At 46.9% G+C, this 16,689-nt stretch overlaps 1 protein-coding gene across 1 annotated transcript; it reads right to left on the bottom strand.

The window, feature by feature from the left end:
- Positions 1–8,647: 8,647 nt before the first annotated feature.
- Positions 8,648–12,086, bottom strand: SDF2L1 (stromal cell derived factor 2 like 1). The gene is made up of 3 exons (XM_086623430.1): positions 11,918–12,086; positions 10,887–11,083; positions 8,648–9,230 (listed from the first exon to the last, which is right to left on the bottom strand). The coding sequence occupies exons 1-3, from the start codon at positions 12,084–12,086 to the stop codon at positions 8,952–8,954; spliced, it is 645 nt and encodes a 214-aa protein (XP_086479556.1). The 3' UTR covers positions 8,648–8,951.
- Positions 12,087–16,689: the final 4,603 nt, after the last annotated feature.

Below are 16,689 nucleotides of genomic sequence, written 5' to 3'. Positions count from 1 at the left end.
GGGCGGGCTGAGGATGCTGAGGCGCCGTGCCCCCGCCAGCTCTCGCTGCGCGTCCCCTCCACGCGTGCGCCTTGCCCCACGCAGCCCCCTCCAGGTCCGCGCCCCTGCCCTGCTGCGGACTGCCGGGCTCCGAAACCTTCCTTCCCCAAGGGAGCACTAAAACCCCTCGTTCTCCGCCACTGACACTTTGTTCTGACATTTTCCACGGTCAGGATCCCCCTCCCGACTTTCCTGTCACCGCAGAACACGCGCCGCCATCCCTCAGCGCCGCGGGGAAACACCGCCCAGGCGAGGCTCGCTCCCTGGCAGGGCTTTCGGGTGGCGCTGGGCAGGAAGCTATAAAAGCTGCATTGTGAAATCTCCAGTATCGGGAGGGTTTTCAAGTCTTTTCACCGCTACCCACCACAGCTCTCCCGGAGGAGGGTGTCCACTCCAGCTGCCACTTCCAAAGTCACAATTACCTCTTCCTTTTTGGGTAGGGAGGGAGGAAGTTGTGCTCTCCCAGCTGAGAATTTATACCCTAAGGAGAAAATGCATCTATTCTGGCCAGTCCGGTCACACCCCCCTTGCCGAGCAGCATTCTCCCTGTCCTCCAGCGCCCGGCTTCAGCCCCAAGAAAGGCAGCTTTCCTGAGGGACGACACAAAGCAATTTCACCCCCAGAGCCCAGACCAGGGGACTCTGAGGCTGCTGTCGAGTCACTGCTGGGACCTTTAAGCAAGGTTCAGTTAATCACTTACAGTAAACAGCCTCACATCTCATGAGAGAAAACAGCGGCCATGTAAGGAGATAAAGATTTTAACATTTTAAACTATTTTGCCCCGGAGACTGAAGTCTCTAAATTCACCTGAGAGCCACCCTCACCACCGCGCGTTCGTACCGCTGAGGAAATGCAGCACGACACAAGCGCGGCTTGCTGCACAGCTTTATAGAAAATTGCCTCCAGCTCGACAGTAATTGTCTCCATACCCGCACCCAGAGAAGGCAGAGGTAATGCATTCAAAAGTATAATATTTGCACGCGACACAGCAGATGGTGCTCCCCTGGGTGCAATTTCAGGAGAAGCCTCGCATTCTGCACTTTCCGATGTGTTTTAGCTGTACAGGTTTAATGCTACAACAGCCTTTTTGGCGATGGAGTCACAAGCTCATACGACCCAAGCCCAGTATCAGATGTTGCTGGTACGTTCTCGTTTTGAACAAGCGGGGAGGATACAAGTGGAGTAAACCGGTGATTAAACAGGTGCCTATACAGCTACTTTATCGACCACACTCTGCGAGCCCATCGAAGCCAGTTACGGAGGCAGATCAGTTTGAAGCAGGAAGGGAACTGCTGGAGGTGCACTAAGGCGTGTTCCCTCACAGTGTCAGCAGGCGGACAGGGCTAGAAACCCTCTCCCAAGCCCTACAGCAACACAGAGTTTCCATAAGCACGGAGCCCTCCGGACGCCCTAGATGCGGGACAAGCGCTGAGGGCATCCGGGAGTGCCCGAGTGCCCCTCGGCTCCCTCTCCCGGGCAGGTGCTGACCCGCTGCTGTGTTTTCTCGGCAGAAGGAGGCACCGCTCTCTTGCAATTCCCCAGACTAACGCTTCTGTTTGTAGCCTTTCCGGCTCTTGAGCTACTGGGCTTTAAACTTGACCGCTGGTTAGAGGAAGTCGGATGGGGGCAGCGGAGGAACTGGGAAGGACCCCCGCTCTCCGCCGGCCCACAGGGCACAGGGCGGCGGCACTGCCCAGCGCAGCCCCGTCCGCGGGGTTCAGCCCTGCCACGGCCGTGCGGCGCGGGGAAAAGGGCTGAGCGCGGAGCTCTCCCACGGTGCCGCTGAGCGCAGCGCTCGATCCCCCAGGGCTCCTGCCAGGAGCCGGGCTCTGCCCACCGCCGGGGCCGGTGGCAGCGGCGCCGGCACACGTGGCTGAGGGCTGTGCGCATGAGGTGGGACCTCCCCGCTGCCCTCCACGCCCCGCTGCGGCGGGAGAGGCTGAATAAAGAGACGGCGACCGTGCCCGGCGGAGCAGGGGAAAAGGAGAGCGGTGGCGGGGGGGGACGAGAGGAGGGGGCAGAGCGCGGCGTGAGGACGCTTTCGGCTACGGGAAAGCGGATTCGGGAGGAAGACGCCTGCCATCACTCGAGGATCGCCGTTAGCAAAGGCTGGCTCGCAAACACTGCCACCGGGGATCGCAGAGGGTTCCCTTTCAAGATCATTCCTTCATGTCTGATGGAAAGATATCGGCAGGCGGCTGATGCTGAGAAACCAAAGTCGCACTGCCATGCGGATTTGCAGAAAAATCTGCGTCCATCTGACAAATGAACGAAGCCTTCAGCAATAACTGCGCCGGCAGGCAGGGGAGCTGGACCCACCCGCGGTCTCCACCGAGGACGGCTGGCTGGGCGCGACGTGGACGACCCACGCAGCCAGCGGGAGCTGCAGCCTCGCAGGATTGCGGGGGGAAGCCGACGGGTGCAGCCTGGCTGCGGCTCGCAAATCGATGCTGTCTCGGTAAGAGATGGCACCTCGGCTTTCATCCTAACTCCAAAGAGAATCCACGGCGGATGGCACGGAATCCGCTCCAGCGGAAACGGTCCAGGCAAGAGCCGAGGAGAGCCCGCTTAACAGCACTAGGGACAAGATGTCTTCATGTAAGTATTACCACTGACGTGCAGCGTATCTCACACTGGCTAGAAACAGGTCGTTTGATTTTAGCTTTTGCTTTCGAGATCTCGCAAAATGCAACGGGACTGTTGTAGATGACGGGAGGAGAAAAGAATTCCCTGTTTAACGATCCTTTTGTGTCTTTCCTCCCCCCACTGAGCGGAAACCGGTATTTAATTTTATGATGCAGGTAATTGCCTTAAATGTCTGCTTTAAGCAAACAGACTAGAGCCTTGGGCGCATTTTATCGATCCTACGGAAAGATAGTAAAGAGAAACGCCTAAAGCATCGCTTTACAGCCTACGCTTGACGTTTTAAACTTCCCTTTCAAATAACCGAGTGGTACATGACCTGGCAGAGCGCACTTAACGCGAGAGGCGGCCGCACAGGAGGTCCTACAGCAGCTGACCGCCTCGGCAGCGTAACGCAGGGGCAGTGGGTGTTATTTGTTTCCCCCCGAAGGGTGTAAATTCGCAGGCGATCGGAGCTCCGCTGCTGAAACATTGCTGGGCTGCCAAAGGCGCCCGGTTCCCGGGAGCCGGCCGGCAGCGCTCGGGCCGGCGGGCGGAGGCGCAGCGCTCACTAGCGGCCGCGCCGCCGCCGGCCCCGGGCAGCGCTTCGGGCTCCGAGACGGGACGAAGGAGAAAGACGGAGAGAGAAAGTCCCTTTTCCCTCAGAACGACCCTGCTCGCGTCTACGCCACCCCCGTGGTTTATACAGATCATCCAAAGGGCTGGTTCCGAGGCAGGACAGAGCGCTCGTCTGGATTTAAGCGAGTAGAAAATAAACCCTGGTGATACGGGCGGTCTGTGCGGCACCTGCAAACCCAGGGAGCAGCGGGGAGGTGTTTGCAGTCAGCCCGACCCTTCCAGCCTGCAGTGGTCAGGCAGGTAGAGATGGGGCCGAGAAGGCAGGTAGAGATGGGGCCGAGAAGGCAGGTAGAGATGGGGCCGAGAAGGCAGGTAGAGATGGGGCCGAGAAGGCAGGTAGAGATGGGGCCGAGAAGGCAGGTAGAGATGGGGCCGAGAAGGCAGGTAGAGATGGGGCCGAGAAGGCAGGTAGAGATGGGGCCGAGAAGGCAGGTAGAGATGGGGCCGAGAAGGCATCAGCAGAACACCACCCACCACCACGCGGCACCCATTTTGTTGTGTGTTTAGCTGTGGTTCGACTTACACTAGATTCACCCCAGATACTTCCATTTGCAGCACGCACACACCTCTACCACTAATGGGTTCTCTCAGAAAATGAAGCTTAGGTGAATAAATACACGACCTTCACAAAGATGAAGCAAAGAACCTTCCTGCAGTCATGCAAAGCCAGCACCTGCACATTATTTTTATAGTTAAAAAAGCATACAGAAACTAATTAGCCAGCTTTACAGCTTGCACACGTTCTGATTAACTTGTAACGTGTTTCATAAGGGTTTGGTACCCTTGAGATGTCATACAGTTTCTAACCCTAATGAAGCAGGACACCACTTTCCCAAAGGACTGAAGACAGCTGAATCCCTCACAAAATAGCATCCTGAATCAGCATCAGAGCTGTCATAGGAGGATTCCACTGTGAACTTTATGCTAAATTAGAATTAGTACAATAGCAAATATAGTAAGAGGTATTTATAATCAGTTTAATTCACTGCAATTTAAGGAGAAAAAAGCATTGAACCATGCAACTGCTGAATTCTACTTTCAAGGTGCTCACTACATTCCCTCCTTGTCTTATACACACTCAAAGTAATTCAGTACTGTCCTCAGAGGAGTTGGTTGACCACTTCTCAATCAATTCCCACACACCACTGAAATTATTGCAAGTTTGACTACAGAAACAGACTAGAAGGAGCTAATCTTGGTGTTCTGTCTTTTGCATAATGTAAAAATCAGCTACTAGGTATAAATAGTCAAGGTCCTGCTAAAGTATTTATAAGCATGAGAGCACTGAGATGCTCAGAATATCAGTGGGAGGAGGGCAGAAAGTATAAAATATTTATTCCTCTAAGTATTTGAAATAACCTTAGGATCCTAAAGTTTGTTGCTGTTTGTGACTTGCACACATAATAAATGCTACATACCCCAAGGTAGGCTTGAATTGCCTTGTGTTCCCAATACAACGCCAGGTTGGTAAGGTTGACCATTTTATTCCTTCTTGAGGAAGTGAACCATTCCCTGTGCTTCCTACTCCATTGAATAGAATCAAGGAGGAAGAAAGGAAGAAAGCACTTCCTTAGGTCTGAGTATTCCTGTTTAAGGGCAACTTTTTTTTTTTTAAACCGTTTTCTTAAAAAGTTCAATGACACGACCATGAGTGCTGTCTTATAAGCCCAAACTCACAGGTTCCTGAAAGGCAGCTGACGAAACAGTCATGTTATGAAGCAATTAATTATCAAAGATCTTTGAATGGTGGCCCAGAGCTGGATTAGAGAAAGATGCATTTGAAGAGAGAACTGCAAAACCAAAAGGACACAGATGAGAAGTCAAAACTAGGGCAGAGGGGCAGGCAGCATCATGGCACCCTGCATACACAAACCTCTCATAGGCTCATAACCCGTTTCCCAGCTGTCAGCAGGCAACCTAACCAAAAAGCCAGCAAGCATGCCAACCAGCAGCTCAGACACCTGGCAAGATGCTGTTGCTGCTGGAAGGAGATATTTCTAAGGCTCAGCTTCTGTCTGGTATGGCCGTGAAACGTGGTACAGCCACACTGACAGCTAGTGCTTCAGTGCTGGAGAAGAGAGGCAGAAAAGAAAATATTCAGAAAAACAAAGACTTAAAAATACTGCTGAGTAAGCATCACTGTTAAGGGTTGTTTGTTTTTTTTTTTAATATATATGGTAATTTAACTTAATAAGAACAGATATACCCCATTAGTATTCCCAAACATAAAGCATGATTAAACCATTGGGTTATCTTTAGCCTCCACATTCGTAATGAAGAATCAATGAGCAGTACACCCCTTCCAGCACTTTCAAAGACGGAAAACCAGTCCTCATTCATACTGACTGAGACATCAAAACGTGTGGCAAGTGTTCATATGCTGAGCAGTTCCACAGAGCTTTAAAAAGCTTCAGGAAATAAAGAGTAAAAATGACACACACACTTGCTTCCAAAATTAACATACCCAACGAATTCTATCATTTTACACTGAACTAGATATATACACATGTGTAAAATGCAGTGTTTGGCAGAATTTTTGAAGCAGAGAATTGACTTCAGCAATTATTCTCACTGAGAACAACTATAAATAAGGATTCCTCTATTTTTTTCCCCAAAAGCCTTTCTAGTAAATTAAAGAGTAACAATGTTGGTGTACCTTTTCAAAGAGTTCTTATCATAGTAGCAAGCAAGAAATTGGAAAGCACCTGTCAGTTATTTGAAAGAATTATTTTCTGCTAGCATCAGAAGCAAAAATAGTTTTCATTTAATCTTGAAGCGTTTAGAGAATTTTTACAAGCGGTATCATAAAATTTAGTTTATCACCTTAAAATAAAGGGAAAGAAAGAAGCAAAACAGTGTTCCCAAGTGTTGTATCTACTTCTCTGAGTATTTAATGTTTTACCCAAGAGTCCCAACATTTTTCAGGCAGATGATGAAAGTCATATGGAAAACAAACAACAACAAAATCTAACAACATAAAACCTGAGATTCTCCAAGTCTCTAGTCCTCAGCTGTGGGGGAAGTACCAAAAACTTGAATTGTAAGCAGCCAAAGTAAATAAACCCACCTGAATTAGCTTCTGAAATTGCAGTACTTCAGTTTAAAGCACAAAACATGACATTAAACAGATACTAATGCAAGTCTTGTAAAAATCTACAAGTTCTATAGAAACAAGGTAGCACTTGCACAAGCCACAATTTTTCACCGCTATAAGCTTTTGCACTTCCTACAGGAACTTAGGACTTTTGTAGTCTGCATTTAGCATGCTATGAGTACCAACAGTTATTGTACTACTAGAGTAAGAGGTACTTTAACTGGCCTTATTTAAGAGTCCTCCAGCACAACTTTTATCATTATAAGATCTAGAAAAACAAAACCTATCGTGACCCATGCACAAATGAAATATTAAGGCCAAGTGACTTCTACACTTTGGTCAGAATCAACAGTGAAAGAAACTCAGTTCACAGGAATATTGTTGAATATGACTTTAAACAGACATTCATGGATACACGCGTGCATGGAAGCTCGGTTCTTTAGGAACAGAAGGTATAAGTGTTTTCTAAATGTTTCAAAACTGAGATTATATTAGAAAGTAAGCAATAAGAACTGTAAGTCAGCTCTTTCTCAGCCTCACCAAACCAATTTAGCTTAAATCCAGCACAGAAAGAGGAAGGTCCACCGAGATCCCACTCAAGCATAATAAATAAGACTGATAAATACCTTTGCTAGGGACAGAAACATCGGGTAGGGATAGAACCTGGCACACAGACTACGATAAGCCACACAGCTCTACCCCTTCTCAGCCAACTCAGTATTCCACAGGCACACAAACACGCAGCCCACACGGTTTGGGCATAAAGCCTTTAGCTCTTAGTGACAGAGAGCTCATTGCCAAATTTATTTCTTCCTTCTGCCAAATGCTACCCCTCTCTTTGTGTTTACTCATACACCAACTTCAAAGGAAAAGCCCTCCTTTTTAATAAAGGAAAGGTCAGCTTGTTTATGCAGGAGGTTTGTTTTGTTTCTAAATAGTTATCCATTATGGTTACAACTTCAATATCAATTAGTCTGGAATAGCAGCAAACCTGAAACATTCATCCCATAAAAGTTTACTTCTGACACAAAACAGCAAAAGCTCGCCTACTTTCCAAAATGCTTGTAATCCTTAAATACCCACACGCAACTAAGATACACAGAAAAACAGTCTTACCTTTTTCTTCGAAGAAAAACAACCAGGCACACCAAACAACTGTTCCAGAATTTCCTTGTTTCACGGGGTATGAAGCACCTTCAGCAGCAGCAGCAAACCCTTAACTAAAACCTGAGCCAGCCTGTACGGCACAACTGCGTGAGGGATCACTGAGCACGCAGCACGGATCAGCAGGTATTTCATAAAGCTGCACTGCAACTGCCTGTTGCACTGTCCCAACACAACACTCCCTAACACTGCGGCACGTGAGTGGAGCCCTAAAAGCAGTAAATTGGTTTCCTGCTTCTTTAACTGATTGACTAATTAAGACCATAATCAGTAAACTATTTACACATGGAGACAAGAACACCTGAAATTTCTGACTTCTCATTTTGTGACCTTGTCTGTATAAAGCAAATAGAAAATGTATGGTACTTTGAATTTTAATCAGTATTTCTAGTAACACATTCAAGAATAAGTTTTTTTTCCTTTTCACAGAGGAACACAGAAATTCATAACTTATTCAGTGAAGATTCCTTGCTAGCACTCCAGAGCATACCATTCTGTCAAAAATCCAGGACCAAACCGTTGTCTAAGATTCTTTTTTCCCCTCTTCTGGATTCACATTAAAAAAAAAGCCCACATGGGTATACACCCCACTATTTATTCAGCTGGATTCTCATACTGATCTTGCAGAGTAACATGCAAGTACAACGTAAGTCAAAATTAACTGTTCCTTCACACCACATGGAATTTTATAAAATCCTAACATTAATTAAACAAACAGTAGCTTTCTGCACCAGTTCATAGAGCAGAGCGGTCTTACCATTTGACAATTAGCAGTATCACCATTACCAGAAAATCTGAACTTCTTGAAGAAAGTGAATAAATTAAAACTTTGTCTTCTTACTCCAACATACAAAATATTTTCAACTCTTCCAATACAGTACACATTGAAACTCGTTTTTCTAGAAGGCTGAATAGCTGATTTCAAGCCATTCACAAGACACCATATTTGAAAACTATTTTTCCCTTTCTAGACTTAATCCATCTCCTTAGGAATAACATTCTCTCACTAAGAAGTAGAAATCACCTTCCAAACATTTAATTATAATTGGAAAAAGATTATAAAATACAATGTTTTATTGTACTTGGAACTACAGAAACGTATTCAGTTTTTCCATTTCCTTCAAACTCGAGAAAAAGTAAAAAGCAAAACAAGTGACAACGAAAACTAACAGATGTATGAATTACTTCCATCAATTAAGCTTGAAAATTCAGAAAGGATTTCACCAGTTTGCAGGTGCCATTCCCCACAGAAGTGCTGCATTCCTAGAATGAACTAATGCCCTTCAGTAATACAGAAAGTCAGTCACCTAGGCAAGGCGTGGCTTACAAGAGACCAAGGATTAGCATCTCCGAACACTGGAGTAAGCTGAAGCATTTTGGATCCTCTGTCAATTCAGAGCTCATCGTGTTTTGCAGGGTCCATACTGGGTTTGATGAAGATTCCTTCCATTGCTTTCCAATAGTTGTGATGATTAGCAGTAGGCATGCCATGAACTTCCCGTTGGCCTCTAATGGGATGGCCATACTGTTCCCCTGTTATTGAAAGGAACACCTCTGTTCCTACGTGCTTGAAGCGCACTGCATCCTCCCGCTCCCAGTAAGTCCCACTGCATTGCACAATCCATATATCGAGGTCATCTCCTTCGCCATCATCACCAAAGGCACTTACTTCCTGTTAGAGACAGAAATTTCCTGAAGTGAACACGTAAGCAAACACCTCCAATACACACACACAAAAATATCAACACATATCCAGCAGAGTTTAAAGGCAAGGATAGAGAGGAAAGAAAAAGTGCAACATCAAAGTTATCAAATCCAGAAGCAGTAATTTTCCACTACGACAATCTGAACGTAAAGCACCAACAAACTCCAACATGTAATTTGAGCAAAATGCGCCAACGAACCACCACATACACTACAAATGAAATGAAAGAGAACTTGAGCACAGAGATCAAAACAATCCTTCTGAGAAAAAATTTAAAAGAAACAACTCTAATGCTGATGCAAATTTTCCCCACTCAGAAAACTTTGTAACTGTAGACATTTAGTTTGTAGTACGACCACCTTCATAGTTAACATTGCAACACTTTGTACCTAGCAACCTAAAATTTCAGGGTCGTGTTAATTCAAGTTTATGCAATCCAAAAAGTGTGAAAGACAACATAGGAATTGAAAACCCAACTTCTGTTAAGAATATGAAATACAAGTTTGTGTTCATAACCACATCATATTTCAATAATGTCACAGGTCACGGTCCTGTCAGTCTCTGGGAAGTCATGTACGCTTCCCTTTTGCTTAGATATTCTGCAAACCCACAGCAAAACCAAAGAAACACCATGACAGCTGCTGAATATTTTTACATTAATAACAATGTTATATAAATTGTCTAAACTGACAAAGGAAAACTGGGAGAAGGTCTTAGAGTCAATCTGTTCCTTAAATAATTATTCTGAAATGCTATTTTTCCATCATTCCTTTTGTTTTAATAACCAGATTGTCTAGATATCCTACACAAAACTGGACCTTATTGTTTCAGCCACTTTACTAATGGTAAAAGACAAAGCTTTTTCTCAAAGAGTCAGGTCTTGTAACTTTAAATGTAATGACCTATCTACAAAGCCTGAAGGAAGACTAAAATGACTACTAATGGCAAACTTCCGTCACGTTTGCAATATTTATTTCAAGAGAGATTTTTCAATCTCAGAGAAGCATTTGTTCAAAGACAAGACTGGGACCTAATTACAGTTAGAAATTACATTCTTCTAGACATGTACAAAATGATAAACAAATACGATTGTAAGAGCAGATTCATTTTTCCTGTGGAAGGATGACAGATAAATAAGAATAGTGAACTAAAATAGGGATAGTGAGAAGATAACTGAGATGAATAGAGTGGATCACCAAGGAACTTGGACAGAGGAATGCCTGGTGTTGTAACACATGATTAGTTGCCTTGCACTAGAGCAATCTTCACAATGTTGAGGGAGGTGCCCAGAGTCCTACACCTTGAAAGTGCTAAACAGTCCAGAACAGTCTTCCCAGTAGCAATGGTGCACAATTTAAAAAAAAAAAAAAAAAAAAAGCATATTTGTTAAAACTACTGTGAAATACCAATACTGGTACATATTAAATTTTATCTCTGTCAAAAACTTAAACACATTATTCCAAGGTGCAGAAAAGTACATATTCGAACTCTGGGCACGCACAGACATACTGTTTCTGGCAGCTGGCACCCAAGCCTGATCCTTTAAAAACATGAGAAACTGCAGAGACCATTGTCAATAGCATGCACTATTTATACAAAATCTTAAGATTTAAAACAACTCACTTGATTATTGGAGAGCGGTGATGGGAAGTGATGAGTGTGTAAATTTTTTCCTGTGTTAACATGGGTAAGTCGTATAGCTTGCCCACATTTCACCGGTGTCCCACGCTGGCAACTGCCATCACTCTTCCCACGAATCCGCCAGTAACTGTTAGCATCATCTGAAGCTTCAACTCCTGTCACTGACTGTTGCCCACTTCCTGTTTGAACAGAATTAAATGGCAGGAGACTTAACCCACTTCCCCAGTTCAAAAAGTCCTGAAAGAACTACAGAAATTTACTCTAATGTTCTCATGTCTTAATGTTTAAGATATGTTTAATTGTCATGGTCCATTTATTGACTACAGTGGTAATGCAGGTAACAAATAATCTTTCAGACTGAAGAAGCTAAACACACCATGCGTTAGTGGATGCAAACTGTCAAAGTTCATGGTGAACGCATGAGAAGGGAATCTGATCCATGACGGATACTATTCACACTGTCCCACCTTTCTCAAGAACACTATCAAATTCTTTGTGTCCCCAAACAAACCAGCACCCTCGCTGCCAGAACAGACGCTGGGAAGGTATTGCTGAGGCCCTGGATACAGAACAGGGCTCACCTCAGGGATGAGGGCAAAGCATCCGTCACACCCCCACTCCAGGACCTCCGGAGCACAGCTGCAACATCTTCCCGTGCCCCAGGCCTCGGCATCCTCCTCTCCCTGCCGGGCTGCCAGGTCTGCAGCGCACCCCACAGCCCCATCGCTGCCCTGCTGCTCCCTCTGCTCCAGGGACACGACCCTCAGCGACCTCCTCGTCCTTCCCTGCTCCCCCTCACTGCCCGTTCCCCCCTCCCACCATTTCTCTGCCACCCCGCCAGCTCCCCGCTGTCCTCACCGCCCGTCCCCCGCCACTTCCCTACCCCTCACAGCCATTTTCCTGTCCCTCTCGCTGCTTGTCCCCTCAGCGCTTCCAGCCCCGCTCACGGTCCGCGCGCCGTTTCCCAGCCCCCGGCCCCTCGGCGCGGCGCCTCCCGGCCCGGCCCTGCTCACCGGAGCCGTACTTGACCTCGTGCGAGTGGAGCCGCACGCTGTGGCGGGTGTTGAGCAGCTTCAGCACCGAGCCGCAGGTAACAGCGCCCGGCGCCGGCTCCCTGCCGCGGCAGAGCCCGCGCAGCAGCGCCAGGAGCAGTAGCGGGAAGAGGCGGCGGCCGCCCCGCATGGCGCCACAGCCCGACCGGCACCCCCGCCCCGCCGCGGCCCTCGGCGGAGCGCGCTTCCGCAGCCCCTCCGCGGGCCCAGCCAATCGTCCCCCTCCAGCACGGCGGCCGGCCAATCCCCGCCCGCCCTCTGCTCCGCCTCGCTTCTGCATTGGGCCACGGCTTAGTGACCTCACCGCCGGGGGCCCTGCCGCAGGAGGCGCTCATTGGGCCAAGGGAATAAGGCGGCCAATCAGAGCAAGCGGCGTGGCGCCTCCCGGGGCAGGACGCGAAGGAGGAGCGCGGCGCTCTCCCCTCAGGCGGAGCCCGGCGCCGGGTCGGGCCCGCGGCCCCCGCAGCGCGCCCCGTGCGCCGGGCCCGCGCTCATCGGGGCCCGCAGTGCCTCCGCGCCCGGCCCCGGAGCTCTGTCACCACAGCTGCCGGGCGCTCCAGCAGGCGCATCCCTGAGCACCCGCGGGCCGCGCCGACAGGAGTTCGGCGCTTCTCTGGCTGGGAGCTGGCGCTCGCCGGGTGTGTCCCGGCAGCGCTCTGGCCTGACGTGCGGGTGGCGCCTTCGGGTCTGCTCCTGCCTGCGGTTCTGGCTCTTAGCGTTGTACGAATATGTGCCTGGCTTGGGCCTTCACAGACAGACGCAACAATGTTGGAAAACGAAGGAAACTCGTGGTAGTGAACTGTATGGCGTGATAATACACACGGGTCCGTGATTTCTGGATTATTTTAGAGCTGATGATAGGGCATAAATGGTACACAAGAGCTAACAACGGTGGTGGTATCCTTAAGCCGTAGTGATCACACCTTTGCTTTTGGATCTGGAAGTTCACCTTCTGTGATTCAGTCTCTTTTGTAAAGTTCTTCTAACAAAAAGAGATTAAGCCCTATTCTGTATAAAAGCTGCATAAATTAACATACATACTGTCCTTCATTGCATAGGTTTGCAGATTGAAGACCTCCCCCCCCAAAAAAAAAAAAAAAAGAGAAAAGTCTTTTTTGTCAATAGGAAGCAACCACGGACAAAGGACACAGGAGCTCCTATGTAGTCCATTAGCTTTTGCCTCTGAAACTGCTCATTGGATTGACCCATATATCACTTCACAGGCAGTATGGTGAGAGTCTCATGTAACGTTCCCAGAAATACAAGGCAATTTAACAGAGCAAAAGCTTCTGGCCTTCTTAGCAGCAATGAAACAGGTAGAAGGGCACCTGCCTTGGGACTTAAGTCTTTGTAACAATAGTATTCTGCGTGTGCAAAACCAAAGAACTGCAACACTGCACTTTCTATTACAGAATGATTGAGAAAGCCCATTAGTGTCGCTGGCTAGTGGAAACATTATAAGATACTCAGCTGACTCTCTTATCCCTTCCACTAGTCCTGACTCTGCAACGTTTTTTCCCGTCCATGTGATACCACTCGATCGAATGGCTTGTATTCTTTCCGCTGGCTTTGGCACATTTTATACAGCTGTACCTACATCTAAGAAAAATCTCTGACTTAAAACATCAGGGCTGCATTAAAACAAGCCCGAGTACTAAACTCAGTCACATAAGTGCAGGTATACACACATAGACTCCGTGTGTTTTTCTGAGGACTAAAAACTCGTTTCCTAGTGCTGGGAGTATGAATTTTTGCTCACAGAAAAGCAAAAGATCACCCATTGATCGCTGAATGCCGTATTTCTATGTAATTCTAAGGCTTGCTGTTCTGACTAAGACAGCAGATTGCATTTGCTGCTGCTGTTATAAATGGGACAAAACCAGATGTCTGTGGTGGCCATTTCAGCCGTGGAAAATCAATCATATGGGGCTTTAGCTGGCACCTGTCTGTCTTTCTGGGAGGTCGCTCAGTCTCAGTGCATTTAGTACCATTTACATGGTGCTCCCTACAATGCTTTTCAGTCCTACTTTAGAAACATAATTGGGTTAGAATGGTTGCCAACAAAGAACCCCATCAATGCCAAACATCCGTGGCAATTAACAGCCATCTCATTGCTACAGGGCCCACTATTGTTTCTAGTAGACTGCTGTAAGCCACAGGTAAAATTGCCTCAGAAATTACACGAAGGTGCACATTGGTAATGGAAACATCAGCTTTTTTGATAGGAATCTCATTAGGAGTCTTATTGATGCACATGAAGAAAATAATTCAACAGTTCTGTAAAAGCAGAGAATACAAAATGCAACTAGAATGCTGTCTGCCTTCAATCACCTAAGCCTGCAGTCCTCGTGCATACTTGATTTTCAAGGATTTTGAAAACGCCTAGCATTTTCACTGAGGTGCACATGTCGGTATAACCTGGCCCTCCCTGAAAAACAGGTTTTAATGGATTTGGCCATGCCAAATGCTTTAGCGTACAGGAATGAGAAATCTGTGGCACTAGAAAATTTCAGAGGGCATATTCTGGCCCAAAGCAACATATTATAGAAAAGGATTTTCCTTCTTTTTATATTGGCCGTTGTTAAACACACTTTAAGCTTTCTGTTTGCTTTGCATGACAAAAACAGTCATTGGCAACTAAGGTAGCATAGCAGGCAACTCCTGGGCTTGATCCACATCCAGAAAAGCACTCCTGCATCTTTGGGTATAGTCAGCTCTTGATTTATGGAGAACACTGCAGTAACATCACCAGGATTCTTTCTCAGACTGTCACTAACCTTAGGCGAAATAGATAGGGCACAGTTCTGAAGAGGTTAGTACCTGATGCAAAAGTACATCCACGTGAGCTCTTCCATTGACTTTTCTTTGCATTTGGTCCTTTCTCTGATATCAATAAGGATGAACTGTGCTGAAATCAAGGGAGTAACAGTAGAGAATCAGGCCTGTAAATGTTCTGTGGTTCCTTCTTTCTCCTCCTTTCACCCACACTGATGAACTGATGGTTATAAACCTCACTTCAGATCACACATTTGTATCCATTGGCGTGCCTCACAACAGAGCTCTTCTGTTACCCCTAAGCATAATACGAACAGTAAACAGCAGTAATAACAATAAAATGCTGTCACCCAGGGAGAAATAGAAATGACAAAAAGGTGGCTTGCCAAAATTTATAGAATTACACAGTTTCTTATCACTCAGCCCAAGTTGTTTAAGGACTAGAGACCCGAAATCAGCTATTCAGATTTTTGTGTTCAGTAGATATAAACACAATGTAAGAGTAAGTAAATAAGCAGAAGACATTTGACAAAAAAGTATTAACATATACCTATTTAAATTGAAGAATTTTTCATCTAGGGGAGAAGTGTTGATGACTTTTTTCATTGCTGTCTTCTGTTTCTAGTCCATGAGGAAGAGAAGACTTCCTTGAATGTTCTGCAGAGTCCTGACGATGTGTCCAGTAACATCTCCCAACTACTCTCCTGACCGATGCTAGTCCTTCAAGAAGATGGGATCTCCCCTCAGAGCTCCAAAAGAACTATCGTTATTTTCCATTCAATCAGCTGAGATTTTCCAGGTGCTGTCAGCAATGCTAGGAGACAACAACAATCACTGTAAGTGATCTGCCAGACTAATTTACACATGTAGTAACATTGCTGAGGAGTTCCCAATGTTCTCATTGGTAAAACTAGCTCTTTTGTAGGAGGAACTCTTTTGACATGACAAGGAATACTCATGATTCTACAGCCATCTCTTCTTCCATGTCTGTTAAGATAGGTAGTTCTCCCTGGCTATCATTTGTACTACTAGATTTTTTAGAGGTTGTTTCTTTTAAAAGTTCAGCAGTAGCCTGCTTCTACCTCTTGTGATAGACTTTCAGAGAATTTTGGAGGTACTGGTTCTGTCATCTCTGACAGAAGAGTGATATTTTGGCTAATGAGTTCCGTTAGAGGACTGCTCAGCAGCTGGGTGGAAGGGGGAAAGAGAACATGCAGTTCTTCTTCAGGCTTCTCTTTACTGTTACTGCTGGCTACACCAGAAGATAAAACCTCTCCCTCGCCACAAAATGGCACCCATGTGCTTGTCTGCCTCCGACCCAGACAGCCCCGTGGAGCTGCCCGGGTGGGAGCAGGCACTGCACAAGCGTAACAGCCGCCTCTGCTGCACAGCACAGCAGGAGCTGTAGGGTGGGCACCCCCAGCGAGGACACTGGCACCAACCAGCGAGCTGTGTCCCACAGCGAGTCCTACCCTCGTGGGCATCAGTCTGCACCCTCACCCTGGGTCTGTGACCTCAGAGCACTGTCCCACACCCTCATCCCTGCTCTGGCCCCGCACAGCACAGAAGTCTCCTGCAAGACCAAGGAAACTCGCTTTTCTGTCTCACTGAAGGCTGGTCATGTCTGTGAATTTTAGGAAATCTGGGAACTAGCAGTCCAGCTCTCCTCATAGTTGCGTTTCTTCTATTCAGGTTCACTCAGCTCAGATGCTGAAAATTACAGCCAATGAACACATGCCCTACAACACTCTTGCGTGTCACCTACTTCAACCTCTGCAAAAGCCCACTCATTTTCTTCTCCTGTCTGCGTTATGCCTCACCACAGTGCCCTCCTTCATCTCCTGCCCTGGCTGACTGACCAGATCATTTTGGGGACTGCAGGCTCAGAGCCACATGCTGCATTGGCTTGTTGCAGGACCTCCATCTCTGCTGCAAAGAAGGCTGGAACTGGCCAAGGC

Source organism: Tauraco erythrolophus, chromosome 19 (genome assembly GCF_009769465.1).
Source record: "Tauraco erythrolophus isolate bTauEry1 chromosome 19, bTauEry1.pri, whole genome shotgun sequence".
NCBI lineage: Eukaryota > Metazoa > Chordata > Aves > Musophagiformes > Musophagidae > Tauraco > Tauraco erythrolophus.
The sequence above is the reverse complement of the archived record's forward strand: the minus strand, read 5'-3'. Positions and strand labels throughout refer to the sequence as shown.

What these genes read in the sequence shown, in the direction of transcription:
- SDF2L1 (XM_086623430.1), bottom strand. Translation starts at nt 12,086, where the DNA reads ATGCGGGGCGGCCGCCGCCTCTTCCCGCTACTGCTCCTGGCGCTGCTG. An exon ending in CGAGGTCAAGTACGGCTCCG is followed by an intron (nt 11,084 to 11,917) that starts GTGAGCAGGGCC and finishes CTGTTCAAACAG; the next exon opens with GAAGTGGGCAACAGTCAGTG. An exon ending in CACCGCTCTCCAATAATCAA is followed by an intron (nt 9,231 to 10,886) that starts GTGAGTTGTTTT and finishes TGTCTCTAACAG; the next exon opens with GAAGTAAGTGCCTTTGGTGA.